Source organism: Ptychodera flava, chromosome 5, assembly GCF_041260155.1.
Source record: "Ptychodera flava strain L36383 chromosome 5, AS_Pfla_20210202, whole genome shotgun sequence".
NCBI lineage: Eukaryota > Metazoa > Hemichordata > Enteropneusta > Ptychoderidae > Ptychodera > Ptychodera flava.
The window spans coordinates 42,872,381-42,894,933 of record NC_091932.1 but is presented as its reverse complement, the minus strand read 5'-3'; the positions used below and the strand labels follow the sequence as shown (position 1 = coordinate 42,894,933).

Below are 22,553 nucleotides of genomic sequence, written 5' to 3'. Positions count from 1 at the left end.
TTTCACATGGTATATGACCAGCGCTGACGACACACACATCACTCAGTGCAGTGTAAAACATGAAAGTTACGATCACGATTTTATGCGAACAGCAGCATGACACTCAGCTGCGGTTTGTCTGTTTCCGGGGCGACATAACGCAAAAAAAACCCTAAGACCAGGGAGTGAAGTTGACCCAACATATAACCTTCGGAAACAACCTTCACGCGACATACCTATTAGAAACAACTATCTGAAGGTTCAAATCAAATCTTCAACAAATGTTCCCGGTGCGAAGCTTTATTTAACCTTCTGAAGGTAACCTTTGTCCAACCTTTCAGAAAACTATGGTTGTCGAAAGGTTCATTGTAAACATTTGACTAAGGTTCTAAGGCTGAAGCTGTATTTAACCTTGTGAAAGTAACCTTTGTCTAACCTTTCGGAAAACTAAGGTTGTCGAAAGGTTCATTGTGAACATTTGACGAAGGTTCTAAGGCTGAAGTTGTATTTAACCTTCGAAAATAACCTCATTCAAACTTTGGGCATTAACCTTTGTACAAGATTGCAATACAACCTTTGACTTTGATTTTTTGAATCAAAGCTTTGTCTACGCTTCAGCATGAACGCCAGCTCCTCCTCCTTGGAGGGAATCGACCTTCAACAAAGGTGGTGCACAATCGCGTGTGTAGGCGACTGATGCCGTATGTTGTGGGTTCGAACCCGATTGAAAACTAGCCGTATTGGTCATCCTTCATCAATTACTGACTTCATACTCATTTACTACACTTACTTTGTACATAACCAGAGAAACCCCTTTGAAACAAAACGCACAGTATTAGTAACCATGCACTAATGATATATATCACTTGCTTTGAACATTTATTAATGCGTCAACATTTATACAGACCCACATCAATAGAGCATTGATTTGTTAAACATTCCACGAGAAAGGATAACACAAGTTTGAAAGATACTTCGATTTAATGGATGGTATATTGGATATTATTTACAACAGAAGGAGAGTGCTATATCGGGAAATTGTGCTGGTGATGAAGGAACTGTTGTTACATTTGATCCGAAGCACATCATTCCTGTGCTTATTAGTCACTTCTGAAGTTTAAAAAAATCATTTAAAATCAGATTTTTACATTCTCATTGTAGCACATGCACTGAATTATATTTGGGACTGCTTCATTGAAAATGACTTGTTTGTTTCATATTTGATTTATTTTAGCTCACACAAATGTGAGCAATCTTTTCATCAATATGTGTCTGTGTACAATATATATATATATATATATATATATATATATATATATATATATATATATATATATATATATATTGTTACGTGCAGAGAAAACGAACAAAAGGGTGAACTCAGCAGTTAACGTTTAAACAAATTTATTACGAAAATAAAACTAATTGCTAAGTCAGGGATAGAGTACAAGCTTTAAAGGTGTACAGACTACTTATCTCAGCTGGGACGGCAAAGCTCCAGTCTCAGAGTTGTAACAGTCTGTCGGATGAATGAACAGTCCTTTGGCTTGCAGGCTTGAAGTTGCACAAAGTCCACAGTATAAATCCAGCGTTGGCAGTGAAGGTCTTGAAAAGTCTTGAGAATGACTACTGCTGGAGTTTAGTAACACACAAGAGACACGATCCCAAAAGTCTGACTGGAAGCTGTGCACGTCCCTTTTATACCCATGTGCTTACATAAAGGCATATAAGAACAATCTAGAACTTTTATTGACATGCTAATTACTGTTCTAAAATTATCTCTCTTACACAACTAATTAAATTTCTAGAACATTCCAAACATGACTAATTGAATTCAAGGTTGTGAGGTCATTAAGGGCAGTGACCTTGAGAATGTTCTAGACTAATTGAACTCAGGTCATGATGAGTGTGGGGAAATGACCTACATAACACACCCCTCTTCAAAAAAAGAAAATTTTTCAAAGAAAAATCTTTCTTTTACAAATGTTATCTTAAAAGTGTGAACAACAATAAACTCTAAATACGAGAGAGACAGTCTGCAATTAAATTGTCTCTGCCTTTGATATGTCTAATGTCAAGATTAAACTCTTGTAACATTAAACTCCATCTTAGCAATCTCTGATTTTTGCCTTTAAATTTCTGCAGAAAAACAAGAGGGTTGTGATCAATATAAACCACTATTGGCTGATTTGAAGAAGTAACATAAACTTCAAAATGCTGTAAAGCTAATATCAAAGATAAACACTCTTTTTCAATTGTAGAGTAGTTTCTCTGGGATTTGTTAAATTTGCGTGAAAAATAGCAAACAGGATGATCTATACCATGACTATCCTCTTGCAATAAAACAGCACCAGCAGCCGTATCACTAGCATCTACAGCTAATTTGAATGGCAAAGTGAAATCTGGTGCAGACAACACTGGAGCACTTTGCAGTATGGCTTTAAGTGTATCAAATGCCTGTTGGCATTGCTCTGACCAAACAAACTTTACTTTCTTTTTAGTAAGTTAGTCAAAGGCTCAGTAATTGTGGAGAAATTTGGACAGAATTTTCTGTAGTAACCAGCCATACCGAGAAAGCGCATCAGTTGTCGTTTGCAGTTTGGTATGGGAAAACTTGAAATGGCACTGATTTTGGCATCAACAGGTTTTACCTCACCCTGTCCTACAGTATGTCCGAGGTAAGTCACCCTCGCCCAACCAAACTCAGATTTGGCAAGGTTGACAGTCAACATTGCTTTGCTCAGTCTCTCAAGAACTTCCGCATGAGCTTGATGTGTTCCTCCCAGGTATCACTATACAGGACGACGTCGTCGACGTAAGCTGCACATCCGTCGAGCCCGGATATGACGTCATTGATCATCCGTTGGAACGTTGCCGGAGAGTTCTTCATTCCGAATGGCATCACCTTGTACTGGAACAATCCGTCTGGTGTAACAAAGGCGGATATTTCACGAGCACGATCCGTCAGAGGGACTTGCCAAAATCCCTTCAGTAGGTCAAATTTCGTCACATACTTGGCTTTTCCCACTCGATCGATGCAATCATCAATCCTCGGGATTGGGAAAGTGTCTGTCTTTGTTAAAGTGTTCACTTTCCTGTAGTCCGTGCACATACGATAACTGTGACCTGATTTGGAACAAGTATGCACGGCGAACTCCAGTTACTTTTACTGGGTTCAATAAAGTCATTGTCCAGCAGGTATTTGACTTCTTCCTGGAGATATTTCGCTTTTGTTGGATTCAGTCTGTATGGATGTTGTTTTACAGGCTTACTGTCCCCAACATCAACGTCGTGATAGATGACGTTTGTCCTCGTTGGAACATCTTGAAACAGGTGTTTATATTCATGGAGCAGTTCTTTCACCTGTTGTTGTTGTTCTGGCTGGAGGTGTGCCAACTTTGTAGACTCCAGCTTCTCCAGGATTTCTGAGTTCTGAAGCTTGACCGAGCCCAGCTTTGAATTTAGAGTATTTTCACTCAAGTCAGTTTTAGTATCACTATCTTCATAATGGTTTGAACTGACTGCACTGACAGGCTTTGTTTTAGTAGGATTATCCCTATCCAAATGGACTTAAGCATATTTATGTGACATAGCTGTTTTGTTTTCGCCTGTCAGGTGTTATTATGATGTAATTTAAATCACTTAATTTCTTATCAATTAGGTATGGCCCAAAGTAACGAGCATGGAGTGGTTTGCCAGGAATTGGAAGTAGAACAAGAACTTTTTGACCTGGTTCAAACTTCCGTTTTGAGGTGTTTTTATCATATTTGGTTTTCATTGACTGCTGAGATGACTCAAGATTTTCTCTGGCTAATTCACATGCTTTAGAGAGTTTTGTACGAAAATCTGACACATATTGCAAAATATTCAGACAATCATCATCGTCAGATAGGAATTTCTCTTTAACGAGCTTAAGTGGGCCACGGACTGTATGTCCAAATACAAGCTCAAATGGGCTAAAACCAAGAGACTCTTGAATTGACTCTCTAACAGCAAAGAGCAGAAAATGAATTCCTTCATCCCACTGCTTCTCTGTGTCAAAACAGTAGGTCCTAATCATGTTTTTCAAAGTTTGATGAAATCGCTCAAGAGCACCCTGACTTTCTGGATGATAGGCGGATGACCTATACTGTTTAATGCCTAGCTGATCCATTACTTGTTGAAAAATACCAGACATAAAGTTTGAGCCTTGATCGGACTGGACACATTTAGGGAGGCCAAATAAAGTGAAAAATTTGACTAAAGCTCTCACTATATGTCTTTGTGCTTTATGTTTTCTCAGTGGTATGGCTTCTGGGAACCGAGTTGATGTACACATAATTGTCAGCATGTACTCATTTCCTGATCTTGTTTTTGGTAGGGGCCCAACACAGTCTATTAGTATCCTACTAAATGGTTCTTGAAATGCAGGAATTGGCTGTAAAGGGGCCTTTGGAATGGTCTGATTTGGCTTTCCTACCATTTGACATGTGTGACAAGTTTTACAGAAATGTGTTACATCCTGCCTGAGATTAGGCCAATAAAAGTGACTGAGAATTTTATGATAAGTTTTCCTTACTCCCAAATGACCAGCCCAGGGCGTTTCATGGGCCAGGCGCAATATTTCAGCACGGTAGGGCTTTGGAACCACAATTTGATGTTTTATAGCCCAATCGTCATCAACCAAAACGTCTGGAGGTCTCCATTTACGCATGAGAATACCAGATTTTGTATAATAGGAAACAGAGCTATCTGAAGTTTTACCTTCATCATCTACCCTGTCAAACAAAGACAAAATATCTGGGTCTTTGTGTTGTTCTGCAATGAGATTTGATCTAGAAAATGTCTGACTTTGGTCAGCAGAAGTTTTACTGGAAGTTTCAAATCCACGAGGGATAACGGAATGATCCGTGTCAAACACCTGACTGAGAAAGGTGTCATTTAAGTCAACTCTGTGACATTATTTTGAGAGTATTTTGATTCTCGGAAGTTTTCTTTGACATGGCTCGAGTAATAGCACATGAAGGGAAAAAGCCGGGAATTTCTTCCTCTATTGGCTCTGGATTCTGATCTAAACTAGGATTATCAGTCACAAGTGGATTAGTAATGACCTTGTCCCCAGCAAGGTCGTTTCCAAGAAGAAGGTGAATCCCTTCAAAAGGCAAAAAAGGCCTAATACCTAAAGTCACAGGTCCAGAAACAAAGTCCGAAGACAAATAGACATTATGGAGAGGAACAGGAATAAAGTCATTGCAATCTACCCCCTTAATAAGAACTTTAGAACCTGAAAATGACTTTTCAGAAAACGGCAGGGTATCTGCCAACAAAAGAGACTGGGAAGCCCCGGTATCTCTTAAAATTTTGACAGGGGTAGCGGAAGAAAAATCACTTGAAAGTGATATAAAACCATCATGAATAAATGGTTCGAAAATACCCATAATGCTATCTTGAGAAGAATTGACCTTGACCTCATTAATTGGGGATGAGAGGGTTTAACCTCAGAAAATGTGTTGCACACATTATTAGACTCTAATTGAGTTGATGAAGAAATAAAGCCGGTGGGCTTAGATCCACTTTGACCTTCACGTTTTCTTTTCAATTTGAAACACTCTGACATTAAATGGCCGTCTTTCTTACAATAATTACAAGAAAGTGTACCGAACTGTTTGTCAGAAGGAGATTGAGACTTGGGATCTGATGATGTGGGAGTGTTACTTGAACTCTGTGAACTGTTGTCATTTGATTTCCTACTCTCCTTTGAAAAATTCTTGGATGAAAAGGAGGAGTTAAATTTACCTGCATTGTTTCTGTATGAAAAGGACTGGGATGGTTTGCTGAGAAAGGAAGATTTGTGGGTCAATGAATAATCATCGGCCAAACGTGCAGCAACCTCCAATGTATCTGCCTTTTGTTCATTGTAAACGTCTTGATGTCACTCCGGATGCACCTTTTAAATTCCTCAATCAAAACAAGCTGTCGTAATTTGTCATAATTCTGACTGACCTTTTCAGAAGAACACCAACGATCAAACAGTTGTTCTTTTGTTCGAGCAAATTCAACATAAGTTTGATCCTTCCCTTCTCACAATCCCTAAATTTCTGACGGTAAGCTTCAGGCACCAACTCATAGCCCTTGAGAATTAATTCCTTCACAGAATCATAATTTGAAGCCTGCTCTACTGACAACTGAATGTAAATTTCTCTGGCTTTACCCACCAAAGCACTCGCAAAAGCATAGACCAGGACTCCTTAGGCCAATTCAGACTCTGAGCAATTTTCTCAAAATGAAGGAAATATTTATCAACATCCTTTTCTTGGAAAGGGGAACTAACCTGAAATGCTTAGTGATGTCAAACTTGTCTGAAGGGAAGAATTTTCCTGACTGTCCAAGCTCTAAACGTTTTATTTCTACCTGTAATCGCTGTTCTTCTAATCGCAATTCTTTTTCTCTCTGTCTTTCTTCCATTTCTAATCTTTCCTGCCTTTCTTTTTCTTCTCTGTCTTTCTTCCACTTGCAATCTTTCCTGCCTTTCCCTTTCTTCCATTTGTATTTTCCTTTTCTAATGCTGTCTCTCTTTTTCCATTTGTAATTCTTTTTCTTTTTCTAATGCCAATTTTTTAAGCTCTAAATCTGCCTGTATTTCTAATTTCTTAGTTCAAAGGCTAGACTCGGGCTCATAATCTTCAGGGTGGATTCCTCAAATTGGCCTAAATCAACTAGATGTTTGGCAATACGGTACTGTATTTCCCTCTTGCGCATAGATCTTTTGACTTCTACTTTAAGGAAATTGGCCAGTGTTATGAGGTCGTCTTTTCTGAGGGAATCAAATGTGTCCTGATCAAGGTCATCCATTTCCTCTGGTTTAAATTCCGCCATGATTAAATTTCGCTGAGTTCACAGTATAGTAGTTTTTAAAAAGGCAGGCAAAATGTTGTCAAACGGCTCAAAATATTCGTCTCGGACGAAGCCCCCAATTTTGTTACGTGCAGAGAAAACGAACAAAAGGGTGAACTCAGCAGTTAACGTTTAAACAAAATTTATTACGAAAATAAAACTAATTGCTAAGTCAGGGATAGAGTACAAGCTTTAAAAGTGTACAGACTACTTATCTCAGCTGGGACAGCAAAGCTCCAGTCTCAGAGTTGTAACAGTCTGTCGGATGAATGAACAGTCCTTTGGCTTGCAGGCTTGAAGTTGCACAAAGTCCACAGTATAAATCCAGCGTTGGCAGTGAAGGTCTTGAAAAGTCTTGAGAATGACTACTGCTGGAGTTTAGTAACACACAAGAGACACGATCCCAAAAGTCTGACTGGAAGCTGTGCACGTCCCTTTTATACCCATGTGGTTACATAAGGCATATAAGAACAATCTAGAACTTTTATTGACATGCTAATTACTGTTCTAAAATTATCTCTCTTACACAACTAATTAAATTTCTAGAACATTCCAAACATGACTAATTGAATTCAAGGTTGTGAGGTCATTAAGGGCAGTGACCTTGAGAATGTTCTAGACTAATTGAACTCAGGTCATGATGAGTGTGGGGAAATGACCTACATAACAATATATATATATATATATATATATATATATATATATGATATTATATATATATTATATATATATATATATATTATATATATATCTATGCTATACAAAATTTACCAGATAGCAAGACATCTTGGTTTACGAATTGCCGCTGAGCATTTTGAAATTCTCAGATTCCTCTATTATTCCTGTTCTGATACGTTGTGTTAATGCGATGATTGTCCATGGTTATTTGCCAAGTGAGGTTATAAAGGTAATCTTAGTCCCCATTATCAAGGACAAAACTAAACTTACAAGTGATGTCGGCAATTACCGTCCGATAGCATTAGCAACTGTTTTCTCGAAAGTCTTTGAACACATTTTACTGTCACGTTGTGAGGAATTTATTAATTCACACTATTTACAATTTGGTTTTAAACGAAAACATTCCACTGACATGTGTTTATTTGCATTTAAAGAAATCGTTAGTTATTACACCAGTAATGGAGGACCTGTGTTTACTTGCTTCCTTGATGCATCTAAAGCTTTTGACAGAGTTAATCACTTTAAATTGGTCAAAAAGCTCATCGACAGGAAGGTTCTTTATATGTTGTACGAATATTGTACTATTGGTACAGAAATCAACTGTTTTCTGTAAAATGGAGCAATGTTATATCAGAGTGGTTTTCTGTTTCTAACGGTGTAAGACAAGGGGGAGTACTCTCTCCGTATCTTTTTAATGTCTATATTGATGATCTCATCAATGAGCTCTGTAAATGCAATGTTGGCTGTACTATGTGTGGTGTCAGTGCTAACACTTTAGGTTACGCTGATGACATGACTTTACTCAGTCCAAGTGTGAAGGGCTTACGCCATCTTCTCAGGATATGTGAAGTGTATGGCAAGGAATATGATATAATTTATAATGCTAATAAGACTGTGTGCATGCTTTTCAATGGGAGGAGAACGAACATTCCAAGAATACCCTCAGTAAAACTTAATGGTAACAAATTGAACTTAATGGTAACAAATTGAACTTTGTTTCTGTGCACACCTATCTGGGACATGTAATATGTTGTGATGGGTGTGACAACGAGGATATCGCAAGACAGAGACGTACTTTTTGTGTAAGAGCAAACATGTTACTCAGACAATTTAAAGTATGTAGTCCGAATGTAAAGAAAACATTATTTATGGCATATTGTAGCAAAATTTACTGTTGTAATCTTTGGGTGAACTTCAAAGTTAAAATGATGAACAGCTTTAAAACTATTTATAACAACGTCTGGAGAAGACTTCTCGGTCTTCCTCCATTTTGTAGTGCATCAGCTATGTTCGCAACAAACCATGTCATGTCTCTAGGTGAACTTATAAGGCGTAATATGTACAGTCTTAAGTGTAGGCTTGAAAAGTCACCAAATGTGTTACTTGCTGCGATCTGTTCATCAGATAGAGTATCAAATAGTATATTCTTTAAGCATTGGAGAAAGCAATTGTATCTTTTGTAATTTTTTTGCTCTGGTGTGTATTTTTTTTTTCCAAATTGTAAACTTTTGAGCAAAAGCATATATCCCAGGGACTGAGAGAATTTTTCAGGTGATTCCTTTGTATTTTCCATATATGACATTTCAGTCTGAAATAAAGAACTATTATTATTATTATTATTATATATATGTGTGTGTCTTGTGCCATGCTGCTGCTTACTCTAATGCAACAAGTAGATGTAACCTTTGCCTGAAAGAGAATTGTTCATCATCAATGCTGAGAAGCCTAACCTGCTAAACAACCGATCGGAGCTCATCTCGAAGTGTCGCCATGAGAACAGATACCTCCTGTCCAAACTACCATGCCCCTCCTCTAGCAATAGAACCATCCAGCGCACTATGTGGAAACACCCATAACAGAGTCAGGAACACGCAGAACCACGCGCGGAACAACAGAAGTAAAGCAACGGAAACATTCGAAGATAAGATAAGTTGAACCATTCGTCTAATGATCGCTATAGAGAGCACATGTAGCATGAAAACTCTGAGTAACGCCTAAGTCCTGTGTTCTACTTGTTATCAATTTTACCGTGTTATACATACATGTGTGTGTGTATGTGTCTATGTCCGATGTCGCTCAAGAATATGGAATGGAATCTGGCTAATATATTCTGCTGGAAATGGTAACCGATAGTTTTTGGTAGTTTTTGCTTACATAATACTTTTTTGCATAATTATTTGTTCGGTAATCAGATATTCTCAGAATTACTGTATCATCTAATGCATCTTCCTTATAGATGTAAATTAAGGAACCATATCGGTATGGTAGTTTCAAGGTCTTGTAGAAGGTTTATGACAATAGCAACTTTCATTTGCATCTTTAATGATTTCAAATTGAGGTCATATATTTAGATTGAACGTACGGAAGTTGATGAAACTTGCTATGTACATTGAAGATACTGTGATATAACATCATTGAAAATCGTTTACCATTTTCACATCGGCGAATAACGTATTTTCATATCTAATGAACTTTTCTAATAAGGGATATGTATCCGAATGACTTTGCCAATATGTGTAATAGTACTGAAAGTCAGTTTGCATTTTATGTCAATCAAATTACTAATTTTGCTTTTATAAATAAGTTTTATTTACTGGAAGGACATAGCTAAAGTTAAGCTAATTTACAGTTTACATGAGACAATGTATTGTATTTTCAGGTAAGTTTATTTTTAATATGTATATTTAATGAGCTTTAACAGTTTGGCATATATAACTTGAATTATTTGACAAAAGCAGTTAAACTTTCAAAACATAAAAGGGTATCGCAAAAATAAGACAGCAGTCAAAAATACAGCATTTTCAAAATGGCCGAAAAAAGTTTCAATTTACAGACAGCTGCAACATCCACTTAAAAAGCGGTCATTTTCGGTTCATATCTGGTTTAAAACAAAATGTACTTTAGCTGAAAGTTTGAATTAAGACAACTCATTAGCATCAAAATTACATGCTGTAATAGTTCACAATTTACCACTTTATTCGAAACATTCATGGATAGAAAACAAAAGAGTTTCATCATCATAGCAAAGTATGAAATCCGTCTTAAAAAATTATACATGTTACTCGCTGGATTATTTTTTTGTATAAACATTGTGTGCGATGTTAATAATCTCTCTTAAACTATGCTAAGTGTGAAAAAAATTTAACGCTATACCTTCTCCATCATGTCACTCAGATTGAATTTTGTCATTCATGAACAGATAATTAAGAATTTGCTAAAATTTTGATGGTAAAGTATTTTAATGGCACAAGAGTGAAAAGACTCAAAGAAATATGGAGAATGGATGTAGTACAATTACAAATTCATATAACCGCTTATTAAAAATTCCATATAACACCATTCAAAATGAATTCCAGCTTGAAAGTAATCAATAGGTCCAAATCTATAATCGGTCTGAATACAACATACACATCCAGAAAATATATTCAAATGGGAGCATAATATTATCGATGCAGAATTATATTTGTCAACTTTATTCTGGGTCAAAGCATATTAGTCAAAATATATCATACACATCCAGAGAAAATACAATCAAAACGGGAAGTATTGTATCATCGATGCAGTATTTTCCTCACTATTTGTCTTTGTCAAAATATTATATATATATATATATATATATATATATATATATATATATATATATATATATATATATATATATATATATATATATCTCGAAGTATACAGATGTACTCGTGGGACATTAGAGTGCTCGATGCTAAAGCAGAGCGTTATAAATAATAACACAAAATTACTTATATATATAAATTTATATATATAATATATATATATATATATATATATATATATATATATATATATATATATATACAGTGAAACCTGTCTAAACCAAACTCTGTCGGAACTGGAATCCTGTCTATAATGAACACCTTTTCTAGTCAAATCCACATAGAATGCCATGTTTAGGAACCTCTATAAACCAAACACCTCCGTAAACCCAACATTTTTCTCAGTCCCTTAATGTTCGATTAGACAGGTTTTACAGAATTAATGTCTCAATTAATGTATCATACACATCTCTAGAAGACGTGATCAAAATCTGAATATTGTATCATTGATGTAGTATTTTAATCAATATTGTATCATATCATTTTTTCAATATTTGCTACCTTGAGCATGCGTCTGAATACATCAGTCTACATACATCATACACATCTATAGAAAATAGAATAGGGGTATTGTATCATTAATGCAGTCTTTTCTTCAATATTTGTGCAACTTTAAGAGGGAGTATAAAAATAATCGCAATCATACCAATCCATAATCCAATAACACTAGGTCAGAATTTGTAAGACAATAGTTGTAAACATAGACACAAAACAGCACAGAACAGACAGTAAATAGACGGTACACAAACAAAGTCAAATTCATGAAAGAAAGATATATGGACCTCTGGCCAAAAGACCAAGAAGTGATGTCAGGTGTTTCGAAAATAGTAAGCGCATCCTGCCCCACATGTGGCACCCGCCATATATCAATCTGTAAGTCAGATAGGTAGTGGTCACTAACTAAGGCCCCATGTCACCGATGCCATCAGTGATCATTTGTCGAAGAGAGATATTGTATTTCTCTACCAGCTATATATGAATCAGGATATATCATGTACATCCATGGAAATTATAATTGAATTTGCGTATTTTATCATAATGCACTATTTTCCTCAATATGTATCAACTTTAGTAGGAGTTGTATACATCAGTCTGAATGTATCATAGACATTTATAGAAAATAAAAATGAATTGTAATGTTGCATCATTAATGTGGCATTTACTCAATATTTATCCACTTAAGTATGAGTCTGAATAGTATGAATGCATCATACACATCTATAGAAAACAAAATGTGAGTATTGTATCATTGATGAAGGATTTTCCTCAATATTCGTCATATATCAGTCTCATCAATATATCATAAAATTTATAGAAAAGAAAATGTATGGGAGTATTGTATATCATTGATACAGTATTATCATCAATATTTGTAGACTTAAGTAGGAGTACAAATATATCATTACACATCAATAGAAATTCTCATTGAATGGGATATTATCATTCATAAAGCCCCAGTATTTGTAACTTTAACCTTTTTTTATGTTCGAAATTACATATTATTCTCTTACATCCATCGTGAAATGTTGTTCAGTAAAGAAATAAGCCAAATTTGTGCTCCTGTAGTGACATACAAACGCTAAATATTGCCCGATCGAGTTGGATTGCCGCGCGGGTTTGTTGACAATTTGTAGGCTGTGCACGTGATCGAGAACGCCGATACTGATGACATCATCGAGCCTGCAACATTCCTGGGGCCTTGCCATGCCACGCCACACTGCCCGGGTAATCGCCCATGGTCGCCGGCTGAATGACCTGCGAATGGTTTTATTTTGTTCTTCTCCGTTCAAATACGTACTGCTACTGTGTTTCAGAGGATACAGAACTTTGGCAGAGGAGTCTAACATTCTATTCTGGTACCGTGTGCGGTATATACGGATTATTCAAACTGCAGTCGGCAGTGCACCGATGCGCACCCTGCAGTTGGTCACTCCGGGTACCGATGTAAAATCAAGACGACACTATATACACTTGGCTCACTTCTGTAGGCAAATAGCTATCAAAATTGAGTAACTTGAAGTAATAAATTTCAGCTGATTGTCGCTTTAGCGGCAAGGTGATTGCGAAATCGAAGCAACATAGTTTGGCAATGTACGGTAGGCTGTCGAATGCAGTGAACGCGATGGCCTTTGGCAGCAAGTAAGGGAACCGTCAGTATTTACGACCTGGGGGTCATTCAAAAATTGAAAGTTATAAGGGGGTGCTCAAAATGTTTTTTCTTTGTCTTACTCTGTCCTCAATGACATAATGATTAGTTGATTATATATATTTTACTCTGATACATATTAAATAAAAAGAAAATAAATACTCTAACAGTACAAATAAATATCAACTAGATGAAGCAAGGCAAAAAACTACAAGTAGGTGCTACTACTAGCAATACTTATTATGAAAGAGAAGATAGTGACGATGAGAATGATATCGTTGTTCATGTACGCAATGGCACCAGCGACATTAAAGATGAGGATCAACAGTGGTGATGATGATGTCACACAGTAGTTTTCTGCAGTCGTTACCAGGGTTGGAAGGAGAGGCCGGGTCATGGAGAAATGTTCTCGACAGATATCACTATAAGTGCACAGGATCTGGGACAAAACTGAACTGTTGTGAATTCATCCTTTATATTATCAGAAATATATTTTATTTGACTTGAGTTCAACAACCATTTGGACATTTAACCATACCATATTGACATGCTACCCATCCAAATGGTCGGAGACTGCTTATTAGGTGAGCTTTTATATCTACATATTATTACATGGGCTCAGGTAAGCCAAACTTTCTGTTAGAGAGGGGGTTACTCAAAGTCATCATGGTTGGCTGGGGTGCGACTCAAAATTTCGGAGTTTCTAATGTAATTCCTCCGACCCCCAGATCGTAAATAATGACGGCTCCCTAAACAGCTGTGAACGCCTGAGTCAGAACGATCGGGACCAGTATACGCACTGCTGTATCTCAGCGAAAATTTAGAAAAAAACAATGGAGCTACTGCTAAGAAATTTACAGACTCTTGGCTCTTGATGCATCAGTTACTGAGCTTTTATACTGGTAAAAAGGCATTCTGAATACAGCGGTAAATTTCCTCCCAAACGAGAAAGGATAACACGCGGGCATTCTGCAATGGACGCTGTCAATTTTACCTTGCTGCAGGCCCCACACCAATCTCGGCCCGACCCCGCTGCACTTGAACAGTCTACTACCTCCATGTAGTACAGCCTTACAGGTCTAGTAGCTGGCCAAACACACAAAAAACAACGTCGCAGTGTAAATTCCGTAGGTCAGAACCGTTGATCATAAATTTTCAGAACCAGTGATGTTTAAAAGTTTTGTATTGATCACTTCATTTAGGTTTATGTGAATGACTTTCTCATCGAGCGCCGCGTCTATAATTGTCCCGGGCATTGTCCATGCAAATTTGGGGCCTGCCTTAGCTCCCTCCGATCGTCTGTAGACTACAGCCTGAGCAAATTGTACAGTTGTGAAAGTCAGATATGTATCATGAATTTTATACAAAAATATAAAGAACAGAATCAAACCAAGAGGTTAGTTTGCTGTCGGGCCGGGTGCGCAGGGGACGACTTTGCAGTGAGGCCGGGATCTCTCTTGTGTTCGAACTTCCATCGCATCGCAGCTAGCCGATACTTGTTGTACGACTGTAGTCCCCGTGAGGATTAGATACCCGTTACGTTCGATATTATTTTGAAATACTTTTAAATTTAATAAGTAAGACTTTTGTACTGCATTCAAGATATAATTTTTCCTTTCTGAGCGTTTTCAATTACGCCGTACGGCAACGATATGCGAAGTTGATAGGCTGTGTTGCCTGCAGCGTAGCCTGGCCGTACACAAAACTTCGTTTGAGTAGACGGAGCAGAATCAGTCCCGTCATTTATTTTCAACGAAATTTTCATTATACTCCATAATGGAAGAAACGACTAGTTCAATGATTACAATGGTGAAGTGTTGAATTTTTATTCATATATGTTTTTCTCTCTCAATTCATTCAGCAAACTTGATCTCCGTACCATCGGTCACAACGTGCAGTGCCTTGCATGAAGCTTACAATCGACTGCCTCCGTCGTTAGTTTAGCTGTTCAAGACGTTTGTTTGCAAGGCTCATTATAGTCGGAACAATCTGTAAACACTTACATATTTATATCTTTCCGGTATTTCACCCAACTTTCGCGCGTTTTTAGCTGAGTCTCCAGTTTCGATGGACCAGACCTTTTTGAAGAGCGTATGGTTTCTACGGACGCCACAGTAAAACTTGCGTAGATGTGGTTGAGCATGCGCGGTGGTGTGATTACGTTTCGTTTCGTGTGTCAACAAAGCTGACTTCTGGTCCGGACAAGAAGTCATTTTTCACTCCTTTTACTGTTAATCGTGAGGCGGGCTGGGCATGCAAACCATGCGATTCAGTATTAATTATGGTCTACTTTCACATACTGAGGATGTCATTTTAATCAAAAATATGAAAAAAATTGTTAAAAGTTACAAATACTGGGGCTTTAATGCAATTTTTTGATATTTTTCAACTTGAGTATGAGTCCTATACATTAGTCTGGTTGTATCATACACTGCATCCATCAAAATAGGATGAAATGCTGTATCATTAATGGAGTATTTTCCTCAATATTTATCAACTTAAAAAGGAGTCCAAATGTATCAGTCTGATTGTGTCATAAAGATTCAAGAGAATATATAATCGAATGGGAGTATTTTATCATTGGTATTATACACCTGCGTCTGTAACCTATGGAGTTTCGTCGTACAGTAAGTTTCGGTATAAGAAGCGCGGAGTCCAAATAACTTTGACGCGGAGACAATAACTTTAGGTGTGATTGGACGCTATTTGACCTTTGACCTTAAAACACCACGTCAACACGGGAAAAAGAAGAGAAAATTTCACATTTTTCACAAAAATGTATACTTCTTAGGATTCGGTACTTCACAAATTAAATCCTGGTCAGTCCTAAACCTGTGAATTTTAGTGAAATTATACTGCTGACATACAGTTTCTACCATGAGCACTGCGCAGTGCACGCGTTCAACGCATTGCCAGTCTGCTCGCGATCGCTCAGTACAGTGCGAAACGAGCATCCAAAGACGCCTTAATTTCGACTCCTTCCTGTAAAATTGGACTAAAAAGGTGTATAATAATAAGGTTATTCCCAAATTTATGTCCCAAATTTATGGCCTCGTACATCGTACGCTTCGGTGTTTTCCGAGACGCGACAATAAGCTTACCTCCACTGCACGATATACTCGGACATAAATCCCGGTATTTTGGAAATAACCTTATGATATTGGTCACTAAGCTTCAATTCATACAAATACATCAGTCTGAATATATTATTACACATCTATAGAAAACAATCAAATATAGCATAGTACCGTTGATAAAGTGTTTACCTCATTTTTGTCAACTTGAGTAAAGCTTATGCGCAGTCCGAATATGTCAGTCTGAACACTACCCTCCACTAGAAACAGTAACAAATTAAAGCTGCAAGCAGCATTGCTAAGGCTAAGGGTGGTGGCGATTGGCAACAAAAGCAATTTATGGCGAGTTGTTAGGTCAGAATGTTTGGTTTGTACTGCTCCATTTGAAAGCAGAACAAGTTGTCTAACTCTATTTGTCAGCCTTAAATTACATACCAGTATACACATAATTAATGAAATGTACTTGTTCTGAAAGTGAACAGCAAGAGTAGGTACCATATGTCAATTAACACTATATCTGTAATTGTCGCAGTTGCCGTGGCACAGGAAGGTAGGTTAAACATCACTTGAAAATTCTTCGAAGTAGTTTTAGCCATAAACTGTTAACAGAACACAGAAACCAAACTTCTAATGTTTGTAGTTGCTGAGATACATGAAAATAGCTCAAACAGCATCCTGTTTTTAAAGAGAAAAAAACCCTGCCTCACAAAGAGTAGTAACCAACAAAAACACAACTATAGAATTAAACCCTTAAAATTGCTGAGATACACAAAAGTAGGTCAAAGGTCATTCAATACTTTCGAGAAAACAGCTCAACTATTACTAGTTATCATCCAACTAAAACAAGAACTGTCGCCTGATAGTTGATGAGATATATTAAAGTAAGTCAAAGGTCATCAAATTTTTTTGAAAAAGGTTGGTTTTGTTGCGTTATGGTTAATATACAACGAGACAAAATAATTGTTCTTGTCAGTTACATGAAAGAAGGTCAAAGGTCATCATAGCTGATCCCCCAGTTTAGAGAAAAACAATTAGAACTGTACTGATCAATATTCAACAAAACCAAACATCTAGCAGTATGGGGCGACTCAAAAGTAGCTCAAAGGTTATTCAAAGTCATACAAAAAATCGGCAAGATATTTAGGTGTTGCACCTGTCCATTTGGTCTGTTGATTCGGATGAAGATCTTTAGATGTTATTGCATGGTTATCGCAGTTTCTTTTAAATAGCAATGGTATGGCTGCCAAAGCATTACGCCAATTTGAATGCCTTTTGCAAACTTGCAAGTACTCCTGCTGTTGATGATATTAGAAAAAATTCAGTTCAAACACTAAGTCTTAAATTTTGAAATCAATATAGTAGCCAAGGTCACGCGAATGTTCATGGTACAAATTTAGTAGACTAAGTGGAAGTATTCTACATGAGAAACTTGAAGTGGATTAGACATGTAATTTTGTGGATAAGCAATCTTTCGATTTTACAAAATTCAAGATGGCCACCATGGTAATGTGACTAATTAAAGTTCAACTATACCATGCATCAGTTCTCCCTTCTACAAAACAAGCTGTGAAGTTTCCTACTAATAGCAGCAGTGGTTTTTGAGATAGGGGCAACAAAGAATTTACGGAAGAAGAATTGAAGAAGTGGACTTATATAATGATGAAAACCGTGCAATATGTGCCAATGCCCAGTTAGCTTTGGCCCCTAATGATTAACAAAAATGTAGATTTAACGATAGCATAAATCATTTAGTATAAAAGACATCAAAGTAACGTATACCATTAAAGCTGCCGGACAGCGGTTGCAGGAGAGAAATGGCTTGAGGTTGGTTTCTTTTTGCATATTGACCAATATGCATCCTATATTATTGCAAAACAGCAACAATTTTTTCCATATCTTGGGATTGCTGCATATGAAAATTGACTATTTTCAAACATAAGCAACTACAAGCACAGGAAGTTTGATGTTTGGCACCAAATTTTCTCTGCAAAAAATGGGTAGACCTAAAAATAAGCTTAACCTACTTTCTCATAGATCAGCAACTACAGGGCTGGACATTAGTCTCTTTGTATATTGACCAGTAATATTTATGAAAACTTTAGGAGGACTTAAGATGACCTTCGACACATTTTGACAAATCCTTGAGTACTGTTAAATGAATCTTGGATAATGACATTGGATAATGATATTAGTGAGTCATGAACAGCAATGACTGGCTTTTCATTCAAAGATCCCTCAATGGATAAAGATTTTCCATCTTACAGGATTATTCTATGCCTTGACATGCTACAAGAGCTACTGGTATTTTACTTTAATTTTGAACCACTGTTATCATCGACCTATTATTTTATTAAGAATATTAGAATATACCTGTATCAGCTATAATACTTGCATTCACTCTTGTGCAATTCTATTAACTCTACTCTCAGACTTCAGTGCCATTCTCAGTTGTCTGCCAAAACATCCTCCTCCCCAAGTCATTCTCAGGCCATTCAAGATACTTTTTGTCATGAGTATTTTCCGCAGCACCCGTGGCATCATATCATCTGGGATTTCCTGCAGCATCACCATCAATATGACATCCTTCTTCTCTTCAAATAACTGGGTTTGTGCCATCCTCATTTCAAAGTAGCACCACTCACTTTGTGCAAAGTGAGGAGAGAGTATGAGCAGTGTTTTGTTGCTGTTCTCAATACTGTTCAGAATGTTTTCAAATATATCATCACCTGGCATAAAATCCCGTTCATGGATACACAACTTGAAGTTCTGTTGATCCGTATTTTCTAAGTTAGGAACCAATTGCTGCATAACCCACTCTCCATCATGCTCATTGTAGACCACAAATGCATCATATTTTTTATTTCTTGGTTCTTCTTCATTGTTTACTTGCAGCTGATAACCACCATGTCGTAGTTTCAGCATGAATATTAAATAGCGTATGTGCCATCGAAATCGAATGGCGACTACTATTGTCAGAGATAAAACAACTGCAAAACATATGATTGGAACAGAGATCACTATTACTAAGTCACATTCTAATCCAAATTCTAATGCAAATAGGGAAACTCCTTCCATTTCCTCAGGTGTTGCACACTGAGGAGCTTTTGGCAAAAAGACAGTTTTGTCATTTTTAAGCCACTGGACAAAACTTTTCATTTCACATTTTGAGCAAGAGAAGGGATTTTGATAGACTGTCAAAGTCTTCAGATTAGGTAGTGACTTCAGCACATTGGTGTCAATCTTTGTTATTTTGTTGAAACTAATATTCAAGGAATGCAGATTTGTTAGTGTATCTGGAAGTACATCAATGGATAGAAGTGTATCAAAGGCTGTAAGAGACAGAACCTCAAGATTTGGAAACAGCTTAAAAAGAGCTGTCAGTTCTTCCTTATTTTCTGACCAGGTACAGTCATGGAATTTAAGAGTCTTCATATTTTTCCATGTTACATGCACAGAATTTTTTTTGCTGAGATTGTCATCATTGAGATGTAAGTCAGACAGATGGTGAAGTATCAATCTTTGTACTCTGAATGTCTATTACCTCAAGCTTTGTTAGATTGGCTCTTTGCAGAGTGTAGATGTTCAAGGGGTCTTGCATGCTATTAGGTGTGGGGCCAGCAATATGGAGGTACTGGAGTGATGGAACATGTTGGTACAAGACAGCTGGATGTAAAAAATTTACTGATAATTGTTGAAGGCGTGTTTAGGCCTTTTAGGGAATCAGTGCCATCTGGATTTGATTCAAAGTCAAATGTCATTTCCTTTCAGGTAGAGTGCGTTCAGTGAAGGAAGTAAGGAAAATACAGCATGAGGCAGATATTGAATATGATTGTAAGACAGGTCTAGAGTGATTAGATTTGGAAGGGAAGTGAAACTGTCAGGATGGATAGCTGTGAAAGCGTTGTGCGATAGGTTTATCTCCACCAAGGATGGAACTTCTTCAAAGATATTTTGAGGGATTGTGTCAGGAAATTTGTTTGAGTCAAGATATAAACATTGCAGCTAATGAAGGTCAGCAATACTCTGAGACAATTCTGTTATGTTTGATAAATGATTTGATGTCAAGATTAGTGTGACCAAACCCTGCAAGCCATCAAAAACTCCATAGGAAATGGAAACAAGGTTGCAGTGTATTATGCTGAGTGTTGTTAAATTTCGTAGCCACTGAAATACTCCAGGTGATGGTATAAGTATGAAGGTAGAATAAATATCCAGTATCTCAAGGCTTGCTTCTCGAAGCCCTTTAAAGGTAGTATCAGTGATCTCCCTGCTTTGATACATCACACCATGAATATGTAGCGACTTGATTTTGAACCGACCGATATCTTGAAACATTTGGGCTAATCCATGAACGGTATTGTAAATGTCTATTTCATCAATCTCTAATCTTCGATTTCTCAAATCTGTAAGCCTGAGCTCTTCTAGTTGATTAAAGTGTCTCAGATCCATTCCCCTACAGTTGTTGTAAAAAGCAATTCCAAATACCAATTTCTTCAATTTTGACCAATGGTTGCAGTGTCTTTGTGGAAAAACACCGTATTTATTGTCTTCCAAGTTAATCACGGTCAGCTTTGTTAAATCTTGAAATATTCCATTTGGTAAAGTTGAAATTCCATTTCTATCAAGGTACAATGCATTTAACAGTCCAAGACCATTGAACAATGTTGGAGACAACTTATTCAAATCATTTTTTGACAGGATTAGAGTCTTAAGGTTCGTGAGATGAAAAAGTAGTTTTTCAGGAATATGATTCAGTGAATTTTTCTGCAGGTCTAAGATTTCTAAATAAGAAAGTCTGCTGAAAGATTTATCATTGAGTAACGAGATCTCATTATATGATAGATTCAGTTGTTGCAGTTGATTCAGCCCTTGGAACGAAGCAGAACCAGTTTCTTTGATATGATTCTTTGACAAATCCAGATGAGTCGCAAACACTGGAAATTTTTCTGGAACCTGTTTAAAGCTTCTGCCAGAGCAATCATTGACGGTCTTGTTGTATAACTTACATATAGACTGCTGTGTAGCCATCTGGAAACACTGTACCAGTAAGATCATTGCCAGGCAGAGATAAGCCATTGTAGGAGAATTGTTAGAAGTCACTTTGTGTTGACGTGTTGTCAGGGTTGCCAGCTAGACGCTCGTGTAGACACTGATGCAAAATTCTGATGCAAAATGTTGAAGTCATAATCACATCAACAGCGGCAAACAACTACTGGCTAAAAATTGCATGATTGTGTAGAGTTTTATACTGAACACAGATGAGGAATTCGTTGTTTTATGATTCAGTACTCTCACTACTTCTTTCACTTCTTCATTTATGAATGCTTAATTTTGATAATTTACACACTTGCTTGCATAGAAATATGATTGTTAGGATGATATTTCACTCTGACGGACAAGCATTTTCTTTTGCAAGTGGCCCCTTAACACTGTGGTGTTGGTCGGCAACTGTCAGCTGAGCAGTTATCACTGAAACTATCCTGAGCTGACATATGATCATTACTGTGTTGATATATTGAGGTTTGTAAAGCGAGGGGCCGTATGTGAAGTCAAATACCTATTTGCACAATTTAAAATTAATTTTGTCACGATTTTGATGGATGAAAGACCGGGGAAATTGACCGTTAGCTACTCATATATGACTTCAAACACACTGACTCCTCTCTGCCAAAAAGGGAGTGCTCTGGCTGTGATCGCATCTAGTAATCGTCGGCTGCATCATTGTAGTAATTTGATTGTTCACTAAATGGAAACGTGTTAGACTGGAACACTCACTTTTACAGCCATACACAAAAGTACATCATACTCACCGGTAGTTTGTGAGTGAATGCTTATTTATTTCATGTAAACTGCGTAATAAAGGGTCGGAATACCGGAAAAAGTTCAGTCCGTTTATTGTTAAGTTCTCCCGTCATCCTCCGTCAAAGACATTCACACATTATGCTCTCGCCAACATGCTTGTCTGTAACGTGGTTGCGCGACACATTAGTAAGGGAGCCATCATTATTATGGCCTGGGGGGGTGTGGAGGAATCTGAGGGGGGTCACTCAAAACATCGAAAGCCACAAGGGGGGTTGCTCAAAAGTGGATAACAAGTAAGGGGGGCTACTCAATTTTGTTGATATGTACTGAAGCATTTAGTGAAGTTATGAATTAATACTACAATAAGAGAAA

The 22,553-nt window shown here is 37.1% G+C and overlaps 1 protein-coding gene across 1 annotated transcript; it reads right to left on the bottom strand.

The window, feature by feature from the left end:
* Nucleotides 1-18,773: 18,773 nt before the first annotated feature.
* LOC139133755 (toll-like receptor 6) lies at nucleotides 18,774-19,301 on the bottom strand. The gene has a single exon (XM_070700522.1). It carries the CDS (start codon nucleotides 19,299-19,301, stop codon nucleotides 18,774-18,776), a length of 528 nt encoding a protein of 175 aa, XP_070556623.1.
* Between the last annotated feature and the right edge of the window lie 3,252 nt (nucleotides 19,302-22,553).

Bases quoted from the DNA above. Each gene is read 5' to 3' on its own strand.
- LOC139133755 (XM_070700522.1), bottom strand. From the start codon at position 19,301: ATGCTGAAACTACGACATGGTGGTTATCAGCTGCAAGTAAACAATGAA.